The sequence below is a fragment of the Meles meles genome, chromosome 7 (assembly GCF_922984935.1).
Source record: "Meles meles chromosome 7, mMelMel3.1 paternal haplotype, whole genome shotgun sequence".
Lineage (NCBI taxonomy): Eukaryota > Metazoa > Chordata > Mammalia > Carnivora > Mustelidae > Meles > Meles meles.
In genome coordinates this window covers 120,241,424-120,267,446 of record NC_060072.1, presented here as the reverse complement: position 1 = coordinate 120,267,446, position 26,023 = coordinate 120,241,424, and the positions used below count along the sequence as shown (strand labels likewise).

Genomic DNA, 26,023 nt, shown 5'->3' with positions numbered 1-26,023 from the left:
CTTCATGAGTGACCTATTGTATTTAAAAATAAAGAATGGCTGCTCTAGAGAGTTGTGCCCCCTGGTCCTTGAGTTCCATTCTCCTGACCTTGCTGAAAATACCCAAGACCGGGTGCCTGCAGCCCCTGTGGTCACATGGTCTCCCCTGCAGACCCGCCATTTTTGCCTCCAGCTTCAGTATGCGCCACTCTGCCTCACCACAGGCTTGTCTATCTAGGTAATTGTGCTCCTCCCTTTTTCCAGGCCTCAGAACTGGCAAGTTTAATTCAGACGAAGAGGGAACTTGGTTGTAGAGCTACTTACGTCCAGACTATTGAAGAAGGAATTAATACACACACTCATGCGGCCAAAGACTTCTGGAAGCTTCTGGGTGGCCAAACCAGTTACCAGTGTAAGAGTTTACTGTATTTTCAGAGCCTCGCGAGGCTTTTCTAATCCCCTACTTACTTCTTCTAAACCGGCCACTTTTCAGTGTAAAATGTCATCCTGTCTTCTTGTTCTCATCCCAAAGCTGCTGGAGACCCAAAAGAAGATGAACTTTATGAAACAGCCATAATTGAAACAAACTGCATTTACCGTCTGATGGACGACAAACTTGTCCCTGATGACGACTACTGGGGGAAGATTCCTAAGTGTTCCCTTCTGCAGTCTAAAGAGGTACAGTGCGTGGATGTCATCCTCGCCAAGAGAGCGCCTGGCACGAGGTTGCCCAATAACACCCACTCCACGTGCTGGAGAAACGCTGGCCCGTGTTCATGCTTGGTGTGGAACAGTGATGTATTTTTACAGGATATTTACTTGTGAATGCAAACCATTACTCCATCTTAAATACGAGGATAGAATTCAAAATATATATATATATTTTTTTTTTAAAGATTTTTATTTATTTATTTGACAGAGAGAGATCACAGGTAGATAGAGAGGCAGGCAGAGAGAGAGAGGGAAGCAGGCTCCCTGCTGAGCAGAGAGCCCGATGCGGGGCTCCATCCCAGGACCCCGAGATCATGACCTGAGCCGAAGGCAGCGGCTTAACCCACTGAGCCACCCAGGTGCCCCTCAAAATATATTTTTTTAAGAATTTATTTATTTGACATAGAAGGACACAGTGAGAGAGGGAACACAAACAAGGGCAGAGGGAGAGGGAGAAACAAGCTTCCCACGGAGCAGGGAATCTGATGCGGGACTTGATCCCAGAATGTTTGGATCACGACCTAAGCTGACGCTCAATGACTGAGCCACCCAGGCACCCCTAGAATTCAGAACATTGTTCAGATGAGTCGGGTCATTGAAGGCTTTCTGTTTTAGGCAAAATGTAAATTTTTCTTTATTTTTGAGGAGGATTTTTATTGTATTCTTTTTCTTATCTGTATGAGGTGATGGATGTCAGCTGAACTAAATTGTGGTAATCATTTCACAGTACATGTAAGTCAAGTCATTGTGCCTTCTGCTTACACTTATATACTTGCGCACAGTGTCGTATATCAGTATACCAGGGAATAAGATAGAAATACTCCTTAGCCCTATCTCTTGATTTTCTATAAACAAAGTTTCAGGAATAATAGAGGCATGTTTATATAATTTGGGTTTACCAAATAATATACTAGCTGTTTTCTCCCATGCGAGTATTTACTAAACACACACACTGTCATTACCATCGTCTTGTGAAAAAAGTGGAAGACACAAAAGAACCTTAAATTTCATTGGGTAGGGGCACCTGAGTGGCTCAGTGGGTTAAAGCCTCTGTCTTCGGCTCAGGTCAGTATCTCAGGGTCCTGGGATCGAGCCCCACATCAGGCTCTCTGCTCAGCAGGGAGCCTGCTTACCCCTGTCTCTGCCTGCTTCTCTGCCTACTTGTTAACTGTCTCTGTCAAATAAATAAAATATTTAAAAAAAAATTTCATTGGGTAGAGGAACGTATTAGAAAGAACGTATTCCAGAGCTAGGTGGATTGTATGACACCTGTGGGCATTTAAATGGAAAAACAAAATCACAGAGAAATAATAATCAGGAGTAATTTTAAAGGGAAGGTGCAGTTGAGCCTCGCCGGGAGTTGAGTAGGATTTGGATTGCCGGACAGGAAGGAAGAAATTATTCTAGGATGAAAGAGTCCGATAAACCAGAGGTATGGAAGTAAGAGATGGCATTACATTCATGTATTCACTCAGCAAACACTTCCTAAGGTCCTGTAAATGTCAGTACGGTATGGTCTCTGCCCTGGAGGGTGCTGGAACTGTACAAAGGGGAGACCGCCTCGCTGGTCCTCAGGGCCTAGCATTTAAGAAGTGGCCACTGTATATGCTCAGTGAATGAAAGAGCAGGGGGACAGGGAAGAAGAAGGGAAAGAAGGCAGATAGGAAAACAGTTAAATAACTTGCCGTGGAAGCTGGTGAGTTCAGGACAAGACGGAAATCAGAGCCACGGGCCAGAGGCCAGCGTGGCAGGGCAGTGCCAGCTGTCTCCCCATCACACTCGGTCAGTGCACACCTCATTCAGCCGGAGCAGGGCTCTGAAGTTAACCTGTTGCTCTCTGCGACCTTTCCAGGTACTGGTGTTCGACTTCGGTAGTGAAGTGTACGTGTGGCATGGAAAAGAAGTCACATTAGCACAACGGAAAATAGCTTTTCAGCTGGCAAAGCACTTGTGGAATGGAACCTTTGACTACGAGAACTGTGACATCAACCCACTGGATCCCGGAGAATGCAACCCGCTTATTCCCAGGTATTTCCGTCACCTGCCAGTGGTGTGGGAGATCAAGCAGGTTCCCTCAGCGGGCCTGAGTTCCCCCCATGCTCACCTGCTCTCACTCTTCCTAGGGTTTCCTTTTCATCACTGACTGCAGGCAGTACCCTGAATACTCACAAAAAGAGTATTTCTTTAGCTTTTTCCTAACTGATGCGGAAATACGGATGCCGTCATGTTCCCGATGCTGTGTTCAGTCTCCTTTCTTGAGATGAACAAATTGTTCCCACCTGCGGCCTCCCAGGGGCTGTCCTGGCAGATGAGTAGCAATTGTTGAAACAAACGACATGCGGATCTGAAAAGGCTCCAGGACCTGGAATTCCACCATCAATCTGAAGGGGCAAAAGCGACATATTTCCTTCTCATTTCACGCCTTCTCAGCATAGCTCTCAAAGTCCAGGATTTACCATTTCTTTGGCACTAGATGACGTCTGTGCCTTTTGGGGGACAAGGAGTGAGAGAGAGGATACTGTTGAAATCATTGTAACTTTAATATTTCCGACTGGGAGCAGATGAGTGAGCACCTAACCCAGGGCTTCTCAGCACATCCCAGATCTGAATTACCTGAGAAGCTTAAAAAAAATGCACATGCCAGGCCCAGCCCCAGCGCCAGCCCCTGGGATGTATTCTCAGTTCGTGTGGGGTAGGGCTTTTGAGTCCGTGTGTCTTAAGAGCCTCCCCAGGGCTCCTCCTAAGGGGCAGCCAAGAGTAAGCCCTGAGCCCCTCCTACCCAATGAGGAGCTGAAGCACTGGGGTGTCCAGACTTAGCCCACTTCGAACATGGAAGTCAGCATGGAGGTAGACCCTCGCGCACTCCTGCCCCCCCTGCCCCTGCCACCCACTGCCTCTCGTGCTTGCTTGACTCCCAACATTAAAAAAAAAATCATTGTCTAAAGCTGAAAGCAAGCGCTCTGCCGACAGGCATCCTAGCACACTCTGCAGAGTAAAATTTATATGAAAGATGATCTTTCAGACATTCATTCTGAATTCATTCATTCTGAATCATTCTGAATTCAGATTCAGATCATTCAGTTTGCCGTGAAAGACCCCAGCCTCACAAGGGAGCCCTGAATTTTCCAGAGTTGCTGGTACCTGGTTCCCAGAGGCCTGCGAGAGTACGAGGTGGGAGCATGTGTGTACCGTGCTGTCCCCCAGCAGTCTGTCTTGGGGCCGGCAGCCTCCTTGATGGGCCCGAGCTGTGACGTCAGAAGCTGAGTCCTGACGAAACAGGAAGTGACGGAGCACAGGCCCCAGTGAGCGCTGCTCAGCAGTCTCGTGGGGTATAGCATCCCAGTCTCCGTCCACAACCAAAGACTGATGTGGGAGGATGAACAATGCTCTCATGAACCCTCTTCAGCCACCATGTCCCTGACTTCGTTTCTGAATTACGGTGTTTAGAGCATTTCAAGCTCTGTGACCCTGAGGCAGGACCAGGCCGCCAGGTCTTTGCCTGGTCTGTGCCAGGTCTGCCACTTCCTTTTCTGTGCACTTATGCTTCCCCGGGGCCACTGTCCTGTCTGGTGTCCAAGAAATAAATATGCAGAAATTCTTTTAATGATCTATGAACGTATGCTCCTTTTAGTAATGGCAGAATTTCATCTGTTCCTGGACGCCAGAGAGCTTAATCCTAACATGACTTAATAGAGAATTCAGGGCTTCCCTCCCATCCACCCATTAAAGTGACAGACACATGGTAAGCATCTGCCGGGGACTCTGAGGGCATGTGGCCTGCCTTCTCCTGGCTCCCAGACTAGTGCACCACCCTCAGCGGGTCCCAGATACAACAATTTGCTAGAAAAGTCCAGTCCTGATGGGGTTCACATCCCACTCAGGCATCTCAACTCCACCCACGGAAAGTTTTGCCAGGCTTCAGGCTGAAATACGAAAATATCACTTATCTGACTGCACGAACCACTCATTCTCCATACCACTAATGTATTCTGAGTTGTTTTCAGTAGCCATGTGTATCTATTTTCGGTCCCTTTCCTTTGTTTACACGTGGCTTAATCTCTGTTCTTTTCCTGTCTCCTCCCCCTCCCACCCACCCTTGCAGGAAAGGACAGGGGCGACCAGATTGGGCAATATTCGGGAGACTTACAGAACACAATGAGACAATTTTGTTCAAAGAGAAGTTCCTTGACTGGACTGAACTGAAGAGACCTAATGAGAAGAGCGCCAGCGAACTTGCCCAGCCAAAGGTAGTTTCGGGAAGCAAGTCTCAAACCTCAGGCTTTGTTTGAGGTCCCAGCAGAAGAGGCCTGGATGCTAAAAGCCTTCCCAGGGTTTCTGGGAGACCAGAGAACAGGTTTCCTGTTATAGTCCACCTCCCTGAGGCGGAGTAGGCCTGCCTGTGCCTCCGGGGTTTCCAGGCGACCCATGCAGTGTCGTGGGGGGCTATTTAGGACTCCAGAGCCCTACCCTAAAACGCAGTGAAATGCCGAGACAGAGCTTTCCGCTGTCCCACTAACAGGGGAAAAGCATTGAGTGTCACAAGACGTGGCTTTAGAAATAGGCCACTGAACCAGCGTCCTTCCGTTCCCTCATAGGAAGATCCTAGGGCCGAAGCCAAGCCGTATGATGTGGCGCTGATGGTGCCGGTGCCCCAGACGACAGCGGGCACAGTGCTGGACGGGGTGAACGTGGGTCGCGGCTACGGCCTGGTGGAAGGGGACGACAGGAGGCAGTTTGAGATCGCCAGCGTGTCTGTGGATGTCTGGCACATCCTGGAGTTCGACTACAGCAGGCTTCCCAAACAGAGCATCGGGCAGTTCCATGAGGGGGACGCCTATGTGGTCAAGTGGAAGTACATGGTGAGCACCGCAGGTTAGTGAGCACTTCTGTCTTCTCTGCGCCGACCCGGGGGGCTTGGGGGCGGCAGCGAGCCCGTCTTTGAGCCCTGTCCCCGTGCGCGCTGCCTATCCCTCAGCCGCGCGGACAGTGCGCCAGTCTGATGGTTTGCTCTGAGGACCATTCGGTCAACGTTGAAGATGGGTCCCAATGAGCCAGCGTTGCTAATGAATGTCATGGTTCCCTCGAGAAGTTAAACGTGCACGTTAAGGTTTCTCTGCTCCCCTCACTCCCTCCCCAGCCCCGTCCCCAGATGTTCTCTAGGAAAGTGGTGATTTGCCTCCAAATGATACTTACCATGTGGCTGTCTGCTGCCTAGATTAAAGGCTTGTGAAGCAGATCTGGATGGCTTAGAACTGGAACCACATGGTGTGGTAACGCACCAGAGATTGATGAGAAATAAAAGGAGCTATTTCCTCTGAGGCTGAGAGCACCAACACGCTCCGGGGATCTGGTAGAAGAAATACATAGTCCAGCTGCTCACGGTTCCTGTCAGTGAAACACTTGAGGAAAACACTCAATCGTATGCTTCGCACGAGAGGCAGTGAGCGGGGAGAGCTGGTGGACTTTGGAGGGAGAATCCCTATTCCCTGCCAAGAAGTAGCCCTTTCTCAGCACCGTTTAGGAGTTTGTCACAGCTTTGTGGTCCCAAGATTCAGCTCTCGAGAGTTCACTCGCCTCTCAGCCTCTTTGCTGTCCAGCTGTGGCTCCCCTAGGGCCCCAGGGGGGTGGAGGCCGTGGTCTGCTGATCAGAACTCCGTAGACTCAAAAACCCATTCATTTGTTTCCTAATTCAGTCTGTTAATCGCTGGTGACATTTACTGAGCACCTAATCTGTCTTCTGGGTATAAGACATTTATTTTAAGGGGAAGTAAAGACGTCAGGCCGTACCTTCTAGAAGCCTATGGCAAATGACTATAAGGCAAGTGTGGGGAGAAGAAATGTTATGCCATGGGAGGAGAGCTGGGTTCCCCGAGGCCGGCGCTGTGGGTGGCCCATGGCTGGGCATCACCTGGTGGGACAGGAGGCCGTGCCCAGAGCTGTCTGGGTGTGCCCCGGTCCTGGAGGCCCACCCGGTTCATGAGGCACAGCACTGGCGGCTTTGCTGCCCACCCTCGCTGAGTGCCTCCCCAGGCTCCATGCGATATACCCTGTCGTTATGCCGATTGCTCAGTGAGGAACAGGACACATGCCTAAGTCACCTGCCCAAAGTCACACAGCAAGTAGAGAACAGGTTAGGACCCTAAGACAGCCTTTCCCATTTGTAAGGAGGCCCTGGGGCTTGGAGGAAATGTCACAGGCCCAGGGGCCATACAGCCCAGCTCCGCATCTTCTCTCAGGCCCCACATACCAGCTCTGCAAGGTGGGTAAAGTGACTTACCCTGTCCGAGCATCAATGTTCTCGCCTAGAAAACAGAGGGGGTACCCAGCTCACAGATTATTATAATCTTGTGTGGATAATGTTTAGCATGGGCCCGGCCCAGGAATAATCATCACCGATGTCCTGAGCAACAAAAGCAAAATCACTGTGAATCAGGTGAACTAAGAGTTAGGAGGCCTTCACGGACTATTTTCTTGGAGGCGCCTAAGAAATAATGACTTGGCACAGGCAGATACTTTCTTCTGTATTTCCTCCTGGTAAACTGAACGCACATCTCACAGCCAGCTCCGGCAGCATTTCCACAGCTAAGTCACGACTTTGAACAAGTCCAGCTGCAGAGCATTAAGTCAGAGCAGGGAGCATTCAGATTTCCAGACGGTCCCTCTGGGAGCAGAGAAGCATAGCCCAGTGACATTAACAGTGGCCCCTGGGGGACTGCGGTCCAGCCCCTCATCACTCATACCCCACAAGGGCCGCACCTGCAGACAGGACTGAACTTGAAGCTTGGGAAGTTCTTCTGGGACAGGGTAAGCAGAAACCAGAGGCTGTAGAGGCAGGACAGTCATCCTCCTGGCGGAGGCTAGCCAGCCTGCACAGGCCCAGAGAGAAACTCCTTGGGGGAGTGAACTGTGCGCTCCAGGGAAGGGAAACCGAAGGCCTTGGTGGGGTCGGTCCTGCCCTGTAACCAGGCCAGGCAGCTCGGGAGCATGATACAGGCCGAGCTACCGTGAGTAGGAGAGCAGTAAATGGGACTCTGCCGCAAGACCCCCTGACCAGGAGAAGTCCTTGATGTCCTCTGTGTCTTCCGTTACTCCTAAACTAAACTCCTGGTCACAAACTGACTCTGGGAAGTATTTTGAGGCATGAGACAGTGACACTTTAAATCAGCCATCTGATCAAGGGTATAAAGGTTACAGTCCGTCATGTCTTACTGCTGAAAGCTGAGTCTTTACTTGGCTAAAATTAAAAATAAATGAACTAAAAATTAAGTTGTGTGTAGGATGAAATTTGGGTATTTTGACAAAAACTCCAAGGAAAAGTACTGAACACTATTATGAACCATTTTAAGAAAATCCTTCTGTTTTAGGTGTGGATACTGAAGTCCACATTAAGATGGTAGGTGGTAAAATGTCGGTTCTTACTGAAACCCGAGTATATACTTACACAATGTATTTAAGTGGTAACAAATTTCAAGGTATGTCTCAACTTCTGTGACTTGTTTTAAGCATATCTTTCCCTAGCTGACAGGACTAATTTTCACTGCTTTGAAGGGTGAGATTGCTAATTAAAGGCAAAGTTTTGTTCCTATCTAGAGTAGCAGAAATTTCAAAGGAGTGCCTTCCAAACTAACTGTGAAAACGCCTGACCTGTTCATTGATAGTTTCTCTTTTATTTTGTCCACTTAGAAATACATGGGCTTGACCAGTTCAGGTCCACAAAAGATGGGACTAAAGGCTATGCTTAGGCAAAGTGCTATAATCATTTATGAAAATGGTTTATAGAGTGCTTTGCTTAAGAGCCAAAAAATCAAATAAATATGGCCCTGGTCTCTTAAGAACTTAAGATAAATGAGCTTTCTTCTTACCTTCACACTCCAAGACAGCTGTGATGTTATAAATGGGTTCGGAGGTGAGAAAAATTGAGTTCATACAGAAACAGAGAATCCAGTTATCCTCTTTAATTTTCAACAAGTGTGGGAGCTATAATTGTTTTCTCCCCTGTTGACCACCACTATCTGGGACCACCCAGTCAGGCATTTGAGGTAACAGCTTAGTTTCCTGACCTCATTCATTCCAGAATGGTCTGCATGCAGGTCCTGTCATCTTGTCATCAGTCACCTTCTCAGAGAAGCCTTCCCTCAACAGGGAATCCCATCGGTACTCACCCTGCCCCGGGTCACGTACCCTTGTCTGTCTTCCTCAGAGCACTTGGGACTCTCTGAAACTGTCTTGCTCATCTTTTGGTCAGAATGAAAGCAGGGAGTTGGTGTGTCTTGCTTATCCTGGTATTGTGACGAGGCCCAGGCCTTCTGTAGGTGCTCAGTGACTATCTGCTGAATGAATGAATAAATGAATGCGAGGAGTCTGGAGTACAGTATAAACCTAAAAGTAGTGAGGCGAGGTCTGAAATACGGCCATTTTAAAACGACCACTTGATCAGTGAACTTTCCACGCCTGCTCTTTCGTGAGATCTGTGTCCTGGGTGCTGGTAATGTTGACCAGTGTGCCTGGGAGGTGCCGGACAGTAAGGACAGCAGGCACCCCATCCTGGCTGCCATCCTGGGGACAGATACAATTGAAATCCCAGATTCGTTTATGGAAGTGATATGTCAGCAATAGAGCTCTTCCATTTCTGACAGAACTTGGAAACTTCAGAGTGGTTTTTTTTTAACTTGAATCATTTTCACAGACTAAATTTTTCCCTTTGTGCTTAAAGCTGGCCCAGCTGTTGTTTTTAATATCTTTTCTCTACTGGCTAATCTTATGCCAAAAAAATGGCATGATATGGAAAACGCATGTGTCTTTGGGAGGCCTGCTCTGGCAGCCACCATTTTTTTCTGTCACACACTTGGAGTGATCTGCCTACCTGTAGGATGACAGGTGTTTTTCTCAGGGTATCAAGAAGGCGAGATCATTTTTTTCTCCAGTTTGGAGGTTTGGGATCAGTTAACTAGAAGAAAGAGGGTTTTTCTCCTCAGCCCCGTGGCCAAAAGCTATTTCTTCACAGTTTGTCCTCACGGAGCCTGGAGTAGAAAGCCATATATTTGCTCTTCTTTTGGCTTCTCAGCTGTTTACCTCACCCTCTTGGTTTCTGTATGTTTGCAGTGGGAAGTCGACAAAAGGGAGAGCACTCAGTACGGGTGGCTGGCAAGGAGAAGTGTGTCTACTTCTTCTGGCAAGGCCGGCAGTCGACTGTGAGTGAGAAGGGCACGTCAGCTCTGATGACCGTGGAGCTGGATGAGGAGAGGGGTGCCCAGGTAAGTTCTAGAAAGTGGCTGCCTCCATGGAGGAGAGTCTTGGCCTTCCTAGGGAGCTCCAGGCAGTGTGGCCTGGTCCCCTGAAGAGCCAGTCCAGTGAATAAAGACAGCATCACACAATCGACATTTAGTCCTGGCCGGCTTCCCCAGATTCCAGGCTTAGGCTTCCATAATCATGTCTCCACCGCCTGGCCAGCAGTCATGTGCTCTTACACGAGTTCTATCTGCAAACAGTAAATCCACAAATCAAGTACAGAGTGTCAGTGAGTGGTGGGTTTTTTGTTTTTTTTTTTTTAAAGATTTTATTTATTTATTTGACAGAGAGAGAGATCACAAGTAGGCAGAGAGGCAGGCAGAGAGAGAGGAGGAAGCAGGCTCCCTGCAGAGCAGAGAGCCCGATGCGGGGCTCGATCCCAGGACCCGGAGATCATGACCTGAGCCGAAGGCAGCGGCTTAATCCACTGAGCCACCCAGGCGCCCCGGTTTTTGTTTTTTTTTTTTTAAGTTTCCAGTTAACTAATACTCAAGGAATTGTAAACCGAACAAAGAGATACTATTTTCCACTTCTAAAACTGGCAGAGATTTTGTGAAGAATGGATCCAGGGCAGGTAAGGATTCAGCAGGATGCTTCCATTGGATAGGATAGCATGAAACAGCCATCCTGAAAGCAGGCTGGCTCAGGAACCTTGAAATTCTCATAAACTTTGATCACTTTTTCCACTTACACAGATCTATCCTAAGGAAGTATCAGAGATTAACATGAAAATTAGTATTGCCATCATCTGCATTCCTCACAGCAGCCTGAGTGATGTTTCTGGATCACATCAGATCATGTCATTTCCTTTCCCTCCATCACACATGGACTGCAGTCAAAGCATTCTCCTGGTGGTTTGCTAGCACCTTCGTGGCTGGTCCTGCACACCTCTCCCACATCACCCCTCACCCTCACCATGGCCAGGGCTACTCTAGCCTTTTTTTGCCATTCCCTACCCCAGGGCCTTTGCACAGTTTTCCCTTCCCACAGTCTCCTCTGTATCCATAGTAACTTTCAACCTCAGAAGATTGATATCTGTTCAAATGTCACCTATTTTATCCAAATCCCTTCCTATTCTCTGTCCTGTTCCTATGTTTTATAGCACTTGTATTATTACCACTACTTAAAACCACAATCAATTTGTCATTTCATTTACATTTTGAATACACTGTGTTTACTTATTATCTGCCTTTTCCTACAAGCATGGAAGAGACAGTGCCTGCTATTCTTCCCCACTGTTATAACCTCAGGGCCTGTGTAATACCAGTGCCAAGACTTTGTGAACAGTTCTTTTTCATGTTCAGATTACCTTTGCATAAGGTCCCATCCTTTAGGAATTAAGAGTTGACTGTGGGGTCTTGAGAGAACATGATACCATGTGCAAATATCTTCACGATCTTGGATGAGTAGTTAACAATAGATGAGGGAAGAGAAAGATGAAGTTTTATCAACTTGGACGGGACTGGAGGAGATTATGCTGAGTGAAATAGGTCAAGCACAGAAAGTCAATTATCATATGGTTTCACTTCCTTGTGGAACATAAGGAATAACATGGAGGACATTAGGAGCAGGAAAGGAAAAGTGAATTGGGGGAATCGGCGGGCGGGGGGAGACGAAGCACGAGAGACTGGACTCTGAGAAACAAACTGAGGGTTTTGGAGGGGAGGAGTGGGGGGTTGGGTGAGCCTGGTGGTGGGTATTAAGGAGGGCATGTATTGCATGGAACACTGGGTGTGGTACATAAACAGTGAATCTTGGAACACTGAACAAATAAAAATTTTTTAAAAAAAAAGGGAAGAGAACAGGAATTTTCTCCAAAATAGATCAACACTCACTTAATCTTTCCTAAGAGTCGCTCCTCTTCCCTAAAAGATATACCTTTCCTCCTGTAGACCATATAATAATTGTAAATAATTGTTAGAGACCACTGCATTTTAATTTATTCTTAATTATGGGTCATCTCAACTGCCTTTTTAATTTTCGTAAAGGCCAGGTTTTAATCATGCCTTTAAAATCCCCTTTAGAATTCTGAGCCTTAACCTCTCGAGTTTGAACATTGCTTTTTTTTTTTTTTTTTGGTCAAGCCAGTGGATATAAGAACATTTCGGACCTATAAAACACTGCTGCAAAATGGCACTTAATTACGCAGAACAGGCCCTGAGATTTGCAAGTTAACAGTTGGTGGGGAAATGCTTCCTACCTTTCGGTGTGCCCCAACTGCCAGGCTCAATCAGCAGTCTCCCATTAAAGGAAACTGTCTAGTCGAAGTGAGAGTGGGTGGAGTCAACCCACATGTTTACTAAGCGGCTACCACCTGCTGGAACATGGTGGTTCACAGGCGAGGGGCAGGCTGTGGTCTGGGGCCATCAGGCACATGGCTCCGTGAGTGGACTCTGGGCACAGTGGCAGAAGATACCATTCTTTCCCCCCGAATTACTAAGTGATCAGTCGTTTTCCTTGCTGAGAAGCAGATTTTATTTAAAATGTGTTTAAATCAGTCATGTTACATCTCCACTGTGGAATACCATTAAAACTTTAGTCAAAACTCACGTTTCAAGAGCCTTTGGTAACCAAAAAACATCAAGCAAAGAAAATCAATATAAAGTAACATAAAACAACAGTCCTATTTTTGCTTGGGAAAAACATACACCTGAAAGATACTTGGAAAGGAAAGCTAGGCTCTGGAATTTTTACGGTGGTTATCTAGATAATAGTATTATCACTGGCTTTTGTTTGCACTTCTTGATATTTTCCAGATTTTCTACCATAGGCCTGTATTATTTTTAAGACTCTGAAAACCCAGTACGTGTTACTTATTGGAGTATGTTTACCTTGGAAGGTCCAGGTTCTGCAGGGAAAGGAGCCCCCCTGCTTTCTGCAGTGTTTCCAAGGGGGGATGGTCGTGCACTCCGGGAGACGGGAAGAGGAGGAAGAAAATGCACAAAGTAAGTCACTTTACTATTGGAATTAGATTTTTCTCCCTCTCCTAAAAGATATTTTTATATAGAAGTGGGGTCAGAATCAGTCTCCTTTTATATAGGTGTGTCTTTACTCCTGAAAGCCTCCTAACGCTGGCCTTGCAAATCAGCTGTATGGGGAGCTCATAGTGGAAACCCAACCCTCCCCACCACCCCCCACCCCACCCCGGCCCCGGTCCTGTGGAGTTTCTTCAGGATACGGCTTTGCATGTAGGAGGCTGGAAGATGACTCCACCTTAAACTGAATTCTCATAATGACTCTGTCTCTTCTTGAGAAGAAAGTTAAGTGGGTTGTCCATTATAAGTTGAGATTTTTGTTAGCCAATATCCTTGCCCCCTCCCCGCCCCCCACAAAGAAAGGGCTTAGCATCGATGCTGGTTATAGGATTTACCTAGGTTTTTACAAATTTTATAAAAATGGTCTTTCTACATCATAAACCGCTTCTAACTCCAAAAAGTCGTACCTTCTGGGCTGCCAGGAAGCTGGCTGCTGCTCCCCGCAGGCTGGGCTGGGCTGGGCTGGGGGGTGGTGTTGGCTGGTGACTGCGGAAGGAGGGCAGCTCTCTGGGCAGCACCCGGCCTAACTCTGTGCCGCTGGTGCCCCCTGCAGGCGAGTGGAGGCTGTACTGTGTGCGAGGAGAAGTACCCATGGAAGGAAACTTGCTGGAAGTGGCCTGTCACTGTAGTAGCCTGAGGTCCAGGACTTCCATGGTTGTCCTCAACGTAAACAAAGCCCTCATTTACTTGTGGCACGGATGCAAAGCCCAAGCCCACACGAAGGAGGTTGGAAGGACTGCAGCAAATAAAATCAAAGAACAGTGAGTGTTGTGCATGAGGGCCTCTCCAGAAGGGGCTTCCCTGTGGGACATGGGCTGAGGCGTGAGGGGAGACCCACCCAGTAGAAGCCCCCAGATGTCCCGGTATACTTAAAGGGACTTCAGCAGGGGGATAGTTATGAACCTTGTCGGCCGCCTCTGACGTTCCAAACAGATGTGACACACGACTCCCGTAATACTGCCAACGTTCTACTCCCCAGCGTTCCGAGACTTCCCCTGCCTCCATAAAAAGCAAAGGGAGGAGTGAGGGAAATGACCCCAATGAGGGCTTTAGTTTCTTTGTGGGTACAATTCAGCTTTTGAATGAAAAGTCTGGAGTCCTTTGTCATTTAAAAAATGAGAGCAAATTTCAAACACCTTTTAGGGGTTCAGAGTTTTAGTTCTGCCAGAGCTGTGGAAAGTTCGAAAGCATGGAGCTGAAAAAGAGTTTGGGAGACCACAACCATGCCCGACTCTAATATGCCCCCTTTTCAGAGGACGACGGCATTTCGGCCTTCTGTAAGGCAGCCACCTGCCAGGGAGTGGTTGGCCTGCCTGGGCCAGTTGTGGGGCACAGCACAGCAGGGGCTGGGTTTGGGTCCTGCCCAGGCAGGCACCCACACTTGGGCAGCTGGCCAAGGAAGCACCCAGTCCAGAGCATTACGCGAGGGCCGCTGGGGAAGAGGGAAAACCGAAGCAGGAAGAGAAGGCCTGCAAGGGAGCCGGTTGTACCGTGCAGTCACCATCTAGTGTGGGCTCCACAGACAACCAGCAGGAGCCCAGCCTCGCCCCAGCATTTGGGGGTTGCCTAGTGCTCCCTCAGGCTGAGCCCCGGGAGGACAGTGGTAACATCTGAACAGTAAAAGTGAAAAGTTTCCAGGGCTGCAGCATGCCACTGAAGTGTCATCGGGTCCAGTCGGTGCTCTGGGCCCCAGGGCAGTGCGGCAGGTGGGGTGGGGAGGGAAGATTTCCCTTGGGACTGCTCACAAAGGCAGCACCCCGGGGAGCAGGCGGAGAGGAGCACACAGGCCAGTGCCCTTGCAACGGGCAGCCTGCTGGGAAGCCAAACGTCTCCTCTCCGGACCCCGTTGTGTGCACTAGGGAGCGGGGAGGGGTGATAACCAACCTTCAGTGAGGTAGTCAGAGTCCTTCCTGGTCCATCGGCTTTTCCCCCTTGGGCCCTGAGAAAAAAACAAAACAATGAACTCCCTCACTCATTCACTCAGTAGGTACCGTTGAGCACATACTTGGTGCCCAGCCCAGATTTAGGGACCAGGGACTTGGCTAGTGAACAAACCCAAGTCTCTGTCCCCATGAAGCTTATGATCTAGCAGGAGAGGACAAGGAATAGTAAGTATGTATGTTATATATCAAAATGTGTCTCACTTTCATTACATCTTACATGTGATCATACATTCTTCTCTGAGGGCGCAGCCAGTCCTGCCCTTCTCATCGCTCCCCAAGCCTCCCCGCACACACACACTCATAAACCACAGAGCCCGTTTTCATTCATTAGGAAGAAATGTTTTAGTTAGAAAGAAGAGGAGAGACGGTGAACTTGTCTGAGATTTAGTCTTGAATAATTTTGCACTGCCAACACTTCTAGGGCTTATTTAAACCAAAGCAAAACAGGGGCACCTGGGTGGTTCAGTGGGTTAAGCCTCTGCCTTCGGCTCAGGTCATGATCCCCGGGGTCCTGGGATCGAGACCTGCATGGGACTCTCTGCTCAGCAGGGAGCCTGCTTCCTCCTCTCTCTCTGCCTGCCTCTCTGCCTACCTGTGATCTCTGTCTGTCAAATAAATAAATAAAATCTTTTAAAAAATAAAACAAAACAAAAATTTAAAAAAAAACAAAAAACAAAAAAACCTACTGGATTTTCTCCACACAGATGTCCCCTGGAAGCAGGACTGCATAGTAGCAGCAAAGTGACAATACACGAGTGTGATGAGGGATCTGAGCCCCTGGGCTTCTGGGATGCTTTAGGAAGGAGAGATAGGAAAGCCTACGACTGCATGCTCCAAGGTAATAGAACATTCCGTTGCCTTCTGTGACTATTTTAGTCAATACATATTTATTGAGCCTGTACTATGTACAACACCCAATGAATCAGACCTAGGCTAGGTCCTCATAGGCCTACAACACAATAAGGGTGCTAAATAATATGCAAGACTTTCTGTGGGTCATAAAAGAGGTACAAACGAAGGAGGCTGAGAGTTGAAAAAAGAGGAGTTCCGCCAGGAAAATTGTGTGTGGCCCCACAGAAGACATGCCATTTAAACAGAGCCTTGAAGGTAAGCATGACTTGAAGAGAGGGAAGAAGAAGATTCCAGGAAACCAGTTGAGCAATGACACACCATGATCCTGTGGAACCAGATGCTTTTGGTTTGGCCAGCGTCCTCGGCACTGGGACGTAATGGAGTTCAGAGGGAAGTTAAAAAAGAAACTCGGTCCCTTATAATCACCTCTCTCAAAGATAACCAGAATTAACATTTCTCTGTGTGATCCATACATATCTGTATTGAAGAAACTTTTGGATAGCACTATACAGTTTTATACCCTGATTTTCCCTTTATTATGAACAATTTCTCAAGGTGTTCATTAGACTTCTGTGGCCACAGGGTATTCCATGAAGATGGTGTATTTCCATTTTCTACTTAACCTCTTTTAGTTTGATTTTAGAGAGCTGTTTCCAGTTTTTCCTCATTATACAATAAATGTGAATAAATTTAAAATAAGTATCTGCATTTATTTCTAGTTAATTTCCTGGATACAGGAAATTGCTATGGTAAAGGTAGAAAAGATTTAGAGTACATATCAACAGGGTGCCCCAGGACATTGGCACCAAGTTCCCTTCACACCAGCAATATTATACATACAATATACATATACATAGACTGTACATTTCCCAGTACAGAGACTCGGTAGGTCACCTTTTCCTCTTTGCCAAATTTAGTGGGGCAAACTTATATCTAAACACTGTTTTAACTTAGTGTTTTAAATTGGAAGTACTGTGAAATGCTTTAATTTTTTTTAGTCATTTGTATTTCTACTTTGGCAAATGTTTTAGTTTTGCCTTTTGCACAATTTATTGAGATATTTATCTTTATTATATTCCTTTCTATACTAAAGATTGTAGCAGGTTTCTGTATTTCTCATGTTGTCACCTGCCTTTTCATTTTGTTTGGGTTGTTTTTTCTTTTTTTTCTGGCAATGAAACTTTTCATTTTTGTATTGTCAACACATAACTCCCTTCTCTTTTCATTATTTCCTTTAGAATTATGATTAAAAAGGCCTTCCTACCTCCAAGTCCAGATAAATCTTACCATCTTTGCACGAATTTTTGGATTATTTTATGTTTTATGTTAATTCTCCAATCCATCTAGGATGTACTTCAGTGCATATTTTGTCTTCAGCTTTGTCCTCTTTTCTTTTCAAAGATCCTGGAAATTTTAACTTCACACCCCGCCTGTTCATCCTCAGCAGTTCCTCTGGTGATTTCGCAGCCACAGAATTCATGTACCCCGCCCGAGACCCCTCCGTGGTCAATTCGATGCCCTTCCTGCAGGAAGATCTTTATAGTGCCCCGCAGCCAGGTATGGCCGTGGAAGGGGACATCATGCCCTGAGCCGCAGAAGATGCACCTTCCAAAGAGCCTTTTTATTTGAAGCTCTTATTTAGTAAACAGTTTTTATTTGCCAAGTGCACTGGCAAGAAACTTTATGTTACCTCATTTCATCCTCACACCTACCCCCAAAGGAAGGGCACATCAACCATACATTACAGCCTAAGAAACTGAGACCCGGTTACATAACTCACCCAAATAGGTCGGTTAAGAATAAGCTGAGAGGTCAGAAATCCGTGCTGTTCTTCCAGGCTCCCCCCAGTCTCGTTGCTTCATGGTCTGCAATTGGCTATCAAGTTTTCATTCAAGACAGGAAGGAGGGGTAGGGAAAAGTGCAGGGATGGCCATGCCTCTCCCTTTTATCAGATAAAGCAAAAGCTTTCCCAGAAGCCCCAGCTGTCTTCTGTTTACATCCCATTGGCCAGAGCTCTGTCACATGACCACCCTCTGCTGCAAGGGAGCCTGGGAAAGCAAGTGGCTAGGGAGCAAGGGAGTCAGAGCATCAGCTGAGTCAGCCAAAGAACCGTACCTGCCAAGGCTGGAGGGCAGGGCTGAGGCTCCCGCCCATGTCTTCTGATCCCGAGGTCAGGGCTGTTTCTACTTGACCTCCACCTCAAGACAGAACATCTGTACTCTTGTTCTGGTTGGGACGGTCATAGTCACCAGAGAGTGGGCTACATGCATGGACCCTCCAGCCCTCCTGCAGTCAAGTCTTTGGGGCTTTTCACATGTGTCGTGTGCACAGCATCCTGAAACGCACATTAGGGAGGGACTTAGGTCAGGCAGACCTGGCAAGTGCGAGAGCCCCTTGGCCACATGGAGTAAGAGCGTGACCATTGGATGAGAAGAAGCGAGGAGGAAGAGGCAGAACACATCTACTTACAGCTTGCTTTTCTCACAAAGAACCCTGAACTTGGTCGCCTACAATGCTGTCACACGGGGGGCATGGACATCAGTGACCTGTAGAGCAAGGGAGATGCACTCTCCAGTTTGTAATCTGCTCTCAGGAGATACACATGCTCACAAGCCCCTGAGTGGCACGTGTGCTCTTCCTCTGCTCAGCTCGCTGCCAGTTCCAGAAGGGCTGCTGGCAGGCCTGCAGCAGAAGAGGGACGGGAGGGGAGAGGATGCGGGGAGAGGGAAGGAAAGAGGCCACCGTCACAGATGCCACCTCTGTGCCCAGAGGCTTGTTCTGATCAAATGTTCAAAGGGCTGAGGCATCACGAACACCCTTTGGCACATGCCAAAGGAATTCTGCTCCTCTGACAAAAGCAGTAGGGAGGGAAGACCTCCACTGGGTTTGGGGAAGAGTGAACTGGAAGCATCCGAGAGGAGGCCCTGATTGTCAGCTTTGCCCTTGCCCTCGCAGCTCTTTTCCTTGTTGACAATCACCATGAGGTGTACCTCTGGCAAGGCTGGTGGCCCATTGAGAACAAGATCACCGGTTCGGCCCGCATTCGCTGGGCCTCCGACCGGAAGAGCGCCATGGAGACGGTTCTCCGGTACTGCAAAGGTGAGGGTCGCGGCGCAAGCTTGAACCACCGTGTGGGGGTCTTGATATGGCCTGGCAGACAGTGATGAAGCCAAGTAATTTTTTAAGGCTTCTTAATTTTGAGATTAGTGTGTTCTTGGCTATCAGCATGAATGAGAATTCATTTTTCTCTTTTAGATAACTGGGCCATCTAAGTCGCTACCCTCAAGGTCAAAGACTACATTGTAGAATACCCTGGACTAATTAAAACCCTTTTGCCCTGGGAATGAACCATGCTGGGGACATGCGGGCCTCCCCCTCCCTCTACCCCCCACACACCACGGAGCGTCACACTGTCTGAGAGTGGAAAGCTCCCCCGCACGGGCTGGAGAGCCAATGGCAATCTTTTTATCATTCACTATTATTTTTAGTGTTATATCTTTAAAAAAAAATCTGTAGTGAACTCATGGCTTTTTACTATACCATCCACCTAAAACTTTATAGCATTTTTTATGAAGTGAAAAATGCCCTTAGTTTCTTATCTTAATTTTTCAGGTTTCATGGATTAGTTTCACTGAGTTTGTACAGCCGATTCTCTCTTGAAAAGCTTGTCAGTAATAAGTAACACATTTCTACCAAATGTTTAAGTTAGAATGGCTTATAAAATGCTGTCATTAGCTGTTTAACTGTCATTGAACCTAAGGCTGCATCAGGAAGGCAGAGGCATTCTCTACAAATGAGCACAGGAGAAAGAAAATGTCTTACCCAAAAGCCATGGAGAGAGGCTTTCTCCTATCCAGAGTTCTAGAAGCGTTTTGTCAGACTCAGGTCAATTACCTGCAGTTTTATGCATCATTATATGCATGAAATTGACATTTTGTATAAACATCGTCCATGTGTTATTATGAACTACTCATAACTTGCATTTTAACCATAAGGGAGCCAAACAAGAAAAGCTTTCAAAGGAAATCAAAGAAAGCCCATTTCTTCAGACCAAACCCTGGGTGTACTGACCTTGCTTTCTGTGTACCTACAGGAAAAAATATCAAGAGGCCGCCCCCCAAGTCTTACCTTATCCATGCTGGTCTGGAGCCCCTGACCTTCACCAACATGTTCCCCAGCTGGGAGCACAGAGAGGACATCGCCGAGATCACAGAATTGGTGAGCGCACTTTCTCTGCCCATGAAGGTAGCTCCCCGCTGTTCAGGTTGTGGGTTGACTTTACCTTGGGGAAAAGCATCAATTGCATTTTCAAAATGGGAAAACATTTTTTCTTTCACAACACATTAACAAGTCTACATAGAATTTGCTCAGGAATAGAAAAAATCATTTGGACTATTTTGGTTAATTTTCTATTCTTGGTGCTCAAGTTAAAACAACTTAAAAGCAAAGGTGGGGGCACCTGGGTGGCTCAGTGGGTTAAAGCCTCTGCGTTTGGCTCAGGTCATGGTCTCAGGGTCCTGGGATCAAGCCCCGCATTGGGCTCTCTGCTCAGCAGGGAGCCTGCTTCCCCTCCTCTCTCTCTGCCTGCCTCTCTGCCTACTTGTGATCTCTGTCAAATAAATAAATAAAATCTTAGGAAAAAAAAAAAGCAAAGGTGAACTTAATTACTCTGCAGAATATACATAAGTAAAAGCTGCCATCTTTTCCTTCTATTAGCTCAAAATCTGTCGCTTTTCAAGGTCTGTATAAGGCACAACAAAATCCTCTTGTTTCAGACATTAACCTTGTGTTAGAGGAGACATGAAATAAACCTGTGATGGATTAACCTGCTCAAATAACAGAGTGAATGAATGTATCGTGAGTCATTCCTGATAAGCAGTGTTAATAGCCCATTAATAGTCTTTAATGACACCAGCTGGTGTTAGCACACGAAGCATTTATCATACCTTTATTTGCTAAAACATATTATTAACTATAACGTTATAATTTCCAACCACATAGGGGAAAAAAAAGTTTAGTACAGCTTTGTCGAATTTCTTAAGTTATGAGTTTTTTACATTGCTAGCAGTAGGAATTCCAAGAGGTTTTTTTTTTTGTTTTGTTTTGCTTTGGTAAGGAAATAGGTTTGTTCCATTTCAGTTTTCTTACTATGTAGGAGAGCTGCTGTTCCAGGGGAGAGATCATGGTATTTTATGAGAGGTCTGAACAGGTTTACAGAAGGAGAGTTCACTGCTGTTTAACAATGGATATTTAGTGCAAGTGCATGTTTGTGCAGGCGGCCCTGCTGAGCCTCACCGCTCTCTGGAACCAAGTGGACTGGGTCCTCATGGGGAGGAGCCTGACAGTCCTGGCAGAGGGCTCCATTCACCATAAATGTGCAGTCCACACTAGGGACGACGCATACGGTCATGGCCTCCTGCAATCTGCGTTGAAGGCAGTAATCCCCCTGTTGCCTGCATCTGCTGGAGGTCCCGGGGTGGCAGTGGGCTTGGAGCATGGTGTGCAGACACCAACCTGTAGTAATAACCCGAATGCCAGGTGCATGCTGTGTGCCAGGCACGGCTCCAAGCTCTTGACGTGTATTTTCTCATTTATTTTCACAGTAGTCTATTGAGATGCATCTTCGTGTTATCCCTGTTTTTCCAGGGAAGGAGCAGAGGCACAGAAACCTGCCATAGTTTGTCCCTGGTCTCAGATGCAGGCTTGCTCCAAAACCCCCTCCGTGATCACTAGTCTGTACCGTCATCAGTGAATTTGGCAGCACCGTTAGTCATTCATTCCCACCACTTAGAAGGAGGGCAGCCAATCTGGGATTCCAGGTTTAACACCGGAAGATCATTTACCTGGAATAACCTGTTCAGATTATATGCACAGAGTGGTTTTTGTTGTTGTTTTTAATCTAGATTCAACAGCATATTCTAGATGCATTTTCTTACCTTTTTCTATTCCAGATTGAGAAATGGGGCTGATAGTAGAGGACATGATTCCTTTTAAGGTTATTTTTAAAGACTTTTAAACAAATTCCATTATTTGAATGTTTCTAGTATTCATAGAGTTCAAATTTAATAATCTTATGCCATAATTCCCTCATGTGATTGGTCCCTAAACGTTTTCCGAGGCAGCCCCAAGGCAGGATTTATTTGGTAGAGGTGGGAGACATCTAAAAGTCAGGAGGACTGTGAGGCTTTGGGCAATTCCTTTGCATGTCAGAGCCTGCTTCCGCCCCAGCGAGCCCCTGGGGCTGAGGCACAGAGCAGCCAACGGGGCTGTGTGTGCGCAGGCGCGCGGGAACATCTGTGCATGTGCAGGGCATGAAGTTCTCTCTGCTCCATCCTCCTCTAGGATACGGAAGTTTCCAATCAAATCACCCTTGTGGAAGATGTGTTAGCCAAGCTCTGTAAAACCATTTACCCCCTGGCCGATCTGCTGGCCAGGCCACTGCCGGAGGGAGTTGATCCTCTGAAGCTTGAGATTTATCTCACGGATGAAGACTTCGAGGTAAGCTGGTCTTTCCTGGGGGCTGGCATTTAAGCACTCCCAGGGCTTGGCTGGGAGTGCTCACACTCACCCACGGGGCGTTTCTGCCCATTTTGCAGTTTGCACTAGACATGACGAGAGAGGAGTACAACGCACTGCCTGCCTGGAAGCAGGTGAACCTGAAGAAAGCGAAAGGTCTGTTCTGAGCGGGAGAGATGCTGGAGGAACCTCTGTCGTCACGTTCAATACCGTTGGACCAGGGAAATGGGTATTTTTTTTTCTTGGACTGGTATTTTTTTAAAAAACAAAGATTTTTTAAATCAGAGTTTTCCAAAACCTGAAGTGATCAGCTCTACTGCTTGTCCCGGATTTGTGCATTTTGTAAATGTTTAAGCGAGCCCTTTGGAAACTCTTTCCACGATTCAGCAGGTGATGTTAATAAAGGCGTCCCCCACGTGCACATGCGCGGCGGTTCCCGTGCTGCCCGCCGCGTCCGGTGGGCTGCCTACCTTTTTTTGGAAGCAATTCTCTTTCTAAAGTGTTATTTTGATAGTTTGTGGGTTCTAAAATATATATATTTATATAAACACCATATAAATCAAATACGTATTTAACAAAGCAGTATGTATTCATTCACTCTTAAGATTTGTTTTTCTTTTCGTGTCAAAATCATTTTAAAAGGTAGATGGAGTCGCTTCTGTGGCGTTAGCTCGGGCACCCCTCCGTATTTTCACACAAGTTCAGAAACGTCTCCTTCAGCATTAGGTCTGACTTGTTCTGAGTGCTGCTTCTGGTGCTAAAATGAACAAATGAATTTGTACTTCCTGGCATGGGCTCTGAAGACTCTGTGCGAATCCACCTCTCTACCTTAATATCTCCCCGAAATGTATAGTGCCTTGTTTTTATGTACAGTTTATATACAGAAAAGTTTGCTCTGCATTTTTTGATGATGGTTTGGAACAATTATCTCCAATTTTACTCTCAAATAGTAGAAAGGAAAAAAAAATCTCAAATTTCTAACACCTGTTGTAAACATGAAACGTGTCATTTTGTGATACAGAACTCCAAAATAAAAGCTTCGAGAATAAACACAGTAATTGATTGATTCACGTTGGATCCGAGGCATGGTCCTTTCTGAACAATGTGGGGTTTTCTTTGTAAATGTTAACCTAGTTTCGGTATTTTGCTATGAAATATTAACCACTATAATTTTCATTTAGTTTAGGGCCATATTTTTTAATAGGGTCATATAACTGAATAGACTTTGGACCTGTAACATTCGTTCTGAGTATTAGACTGAAGACGGGTTTTTGCATATCATCCCTCAACAGAAGCTTTTTACCCTGAAACTGTTTTTGCATTTCTTACTTAGGATCTCAGTGTCTTTTTAAGAATGGGAAATCTAAAAATGAGAAAACTCCCCACAGGCTCCTATATTCATAAAATCCCACAACTGTGGTTTTGAATGAATACCAGAGACCTGCTGTGAATTGTTGTCTGACCCACCCAGCCCCATTTTGGTCTCAGTCTTAACACATCAGATAACAGCACATTGGCTTTACACGTTGTCACTTAATATTGCTTGTGTGTCCTAACCCTGGGACTCCAGGTCAGCAGCCTATCACCTGCTCCCGGGCCCACTGCTCTGAGACTCTGGGATTTTGGACAGTCACTGAACTTCCCCACGTTGATTGCCTCAGTTCGGGAAAAAAAAAAAAAAAAAGAGAGAGAGAGAGAGAGAGTCAATACTACCTATCTTGCCCATATCTAAGGATTGGTTCTCGGGGAGGATCAAGCAGAAGCTCTTCGGATATTTCAAGTGCTGATGCCTGCTGGTGTTGATGTTTCCGTTACAGGAGCTGAAGTGGGAAAGCTTCGGTGGTGAAGTAAAGTAGTGTAGCCGCACACTGCGGAATTCAAATTAACCCAGAATGAGTAGAACCTTCCAAAGAAATCAACGTAGAGGGGAAAGGAGACAGGGACATTCAGAATTAGTGTCCCACAGGCAGAATGCAAAGAGGAACAGGGGCTCAGAGCAGGTAAGCCAACTGGGGGAGTTTCCAAAGGACAGAGGCAGGGCGACCTTTCAGAGTCACCCAGATCCCTGCATACACAGACGGGAGCTCGGGTTGCTGGGAGGGCCTCAGTGGACAGCCTGCTGAGGCAGCAGATAAGATCGGTGTCATCAGCGGTGTAGACACGGTGCCGGCAGTCGGCTTCCCGCCTCTTCTCTATAAAGGGGGTGCCCATCTCGTATACCTACTGACTTCCTGTTTGTCTTTCTTCATCTGAGTCATTTCCTGTGTCTCCTTCCTGCTTACAGACCCCGATCCTCTCTTCCTTGGTTTTTCTGCTGCTTTTCCCTTCACAGCTGCAACTTTGGAACTTTGCATACGGCGGGAAGGACCCAGCCTAAAAACTGGAATTGCTGAATCTGAGCAACTAAGCTGATGAGTTTCCCCAGCGTTCCAGGCCTTTCTCTATAGCCGCTCCAGAAGCAAACCACGCTAGGGTATGTGTATTAAACACGGCAGAGTCTTGTAGCTGCCTTAATTTATGGCTTTTGAACCAAAGGACTTCAGAAAAGAGGAGTGCTGTTTGGGTTGGCATTGCCGTCAGAGCTGCAGTGGGACTGATGACTGCCACTGTGTTCCGAGGCAATGGAGGAACTGCGCGAATGTCATCAGTTTCCAGAGGACAGAGACCACTGTCCCTGTTCCTCTTGGGCCATGCACAGGTCAGAGTCAGGGAAATCTGGCTCAAGGACCCTCGTCTTTCCCTCCTTATTTTAAAACTTTGGCCCTACGTCTAGAGCTCCCATTTTGCTAAAAGAAGATGCATTCCAGAAACAGCTTGACAATCTATATCCATGTTGGTCTTTAGTTTTGTCATTTTTCTTTTTTCCTGATTATAAAAGTAACACTTCTGTCCATACAGAGGCTTGCACATGAACATTCATAGCATTATTCATAACAGCACAAGCCCACAAACAACCCAGTTGTCCACTGACTAGAAATGGATAAATACGGTGTGTCTGTACAAAGGAATATTCTCTAACGATGTGGAGAGCAAACTGCTGATACACACTCCCACATGGTAAACCTCAAAAACACCATCAAGCCAAAGAAACTGTATGAAAGGCTACCTGTTGCTTAATTCCACGTATATGAAATTTCAGAAAATCCATTCAGAGAGGAGATCCATGGTGGCTGGGGAAGGAGATGGGAGGAAAGGTTGCCTGCAAAGGAGCACAGGGATCTTCTGCGGGAGGGTGATGGAAATTTGGGGGATGGGTGATTGGAAGTTGGTCCCACAACTCTATAAATGAAGTCCTAGGACTTTATTGTACACCTTACACAGGTGGGTTTTCTGCCATGTATAGGTCAAGGAGACTGTTTTAAAAAAATACTAAGACTTGATCGATGTGAAAAATGCAAACATGATAGTATGATGCAAATAACAGGATGCACACCTAATATATAATTTAGGAATTGAGAGTCACAGGTGTCCCCATGGCTAAATAATTACTCATGCCGCTCATTAAGGCAGTAAGGCAGACTATTTGGGACTATCAAAATAGGTATAGGGATCCTGGCAATGAGGTGTAGGGGAGAGAGACTGGGCTCAACTCCAGATACAAGGAAGAGTGGAAATTTATAGCCAAAGTCAGTGGAGAGAAAATGACTAATAGGAAACACGAGGAAAAGGGGAAGATCTGGCTACACTGACCTCACTGGA

At 46.7% G+C, this 26,023-nt stretch overlaps 1 protein-coding gene across 15 annotated transcripts in view; it reads left to right on the top strand.

Moving 5' to 3' along the window:
* SVIL (supervillin) overlaps window positions 1-23,374 on the top strand; it is a 233,621-nt gene extending 210,247 nt beyond the window's left edge. For all 15 annotated transcript variants that reach the window (XM_046011364.1, XM_046011359.1, XM_046011360.1 and 12 more), the window contains 14 exons: window positions 244-391; window positions 512-657; window positions 2,543-2,718; window positions 4,793-4,937; window positions 5,286-5,562; window positions 9,793-9,944; window positions 12,818-12,923; window positions 13,567-13,774; window positions 15,661-15,794; window positions 17,210-17,365; window positions 18,764-18,907; window positions 19,902-20,026; window positions 22,151-22,306; window positions 22,405-23,374. In XM_046011364.1, the coding sequence (XP_045867320.1) occupies window positions 244-391; window positions 512-657; window positions 2,543-2,718; window positions 4,793-4,937; window positions 5,286-5,562; window positions 9,793-9,944; window positions 12,818-12,923; window positions 13,567-13,774; window positions 15,661-15,794; window positions 17,210-17,365; window positions 18,764-18,907; window positions 19,902-20,026; window positions 22,151-22,306; window positions 22,405-22,491 (2,160 nt within the window). In that variant the 3' untranslated portion in view covers window positions 22,492-23,374. The remainder of the gene's footprint in view (window positions 1-243; window positions 392-511; window positions 658-2,542; window positions 2,719-4,792; window positions 4,938-5,285; window positions 5,563-9,792; window positions 9,945-12,817; window positions 12,924-13,566; window positions 13,775-15,660; window positions 15,795-17,209; window positions 17,366-18,763; window positions 18,908-19,901; window positions 20,027-22,150; window positions 22,307-22,404) is intronic.
* Window positions 23,375-26,023: the final 2,649 nt, after the last annotated feature.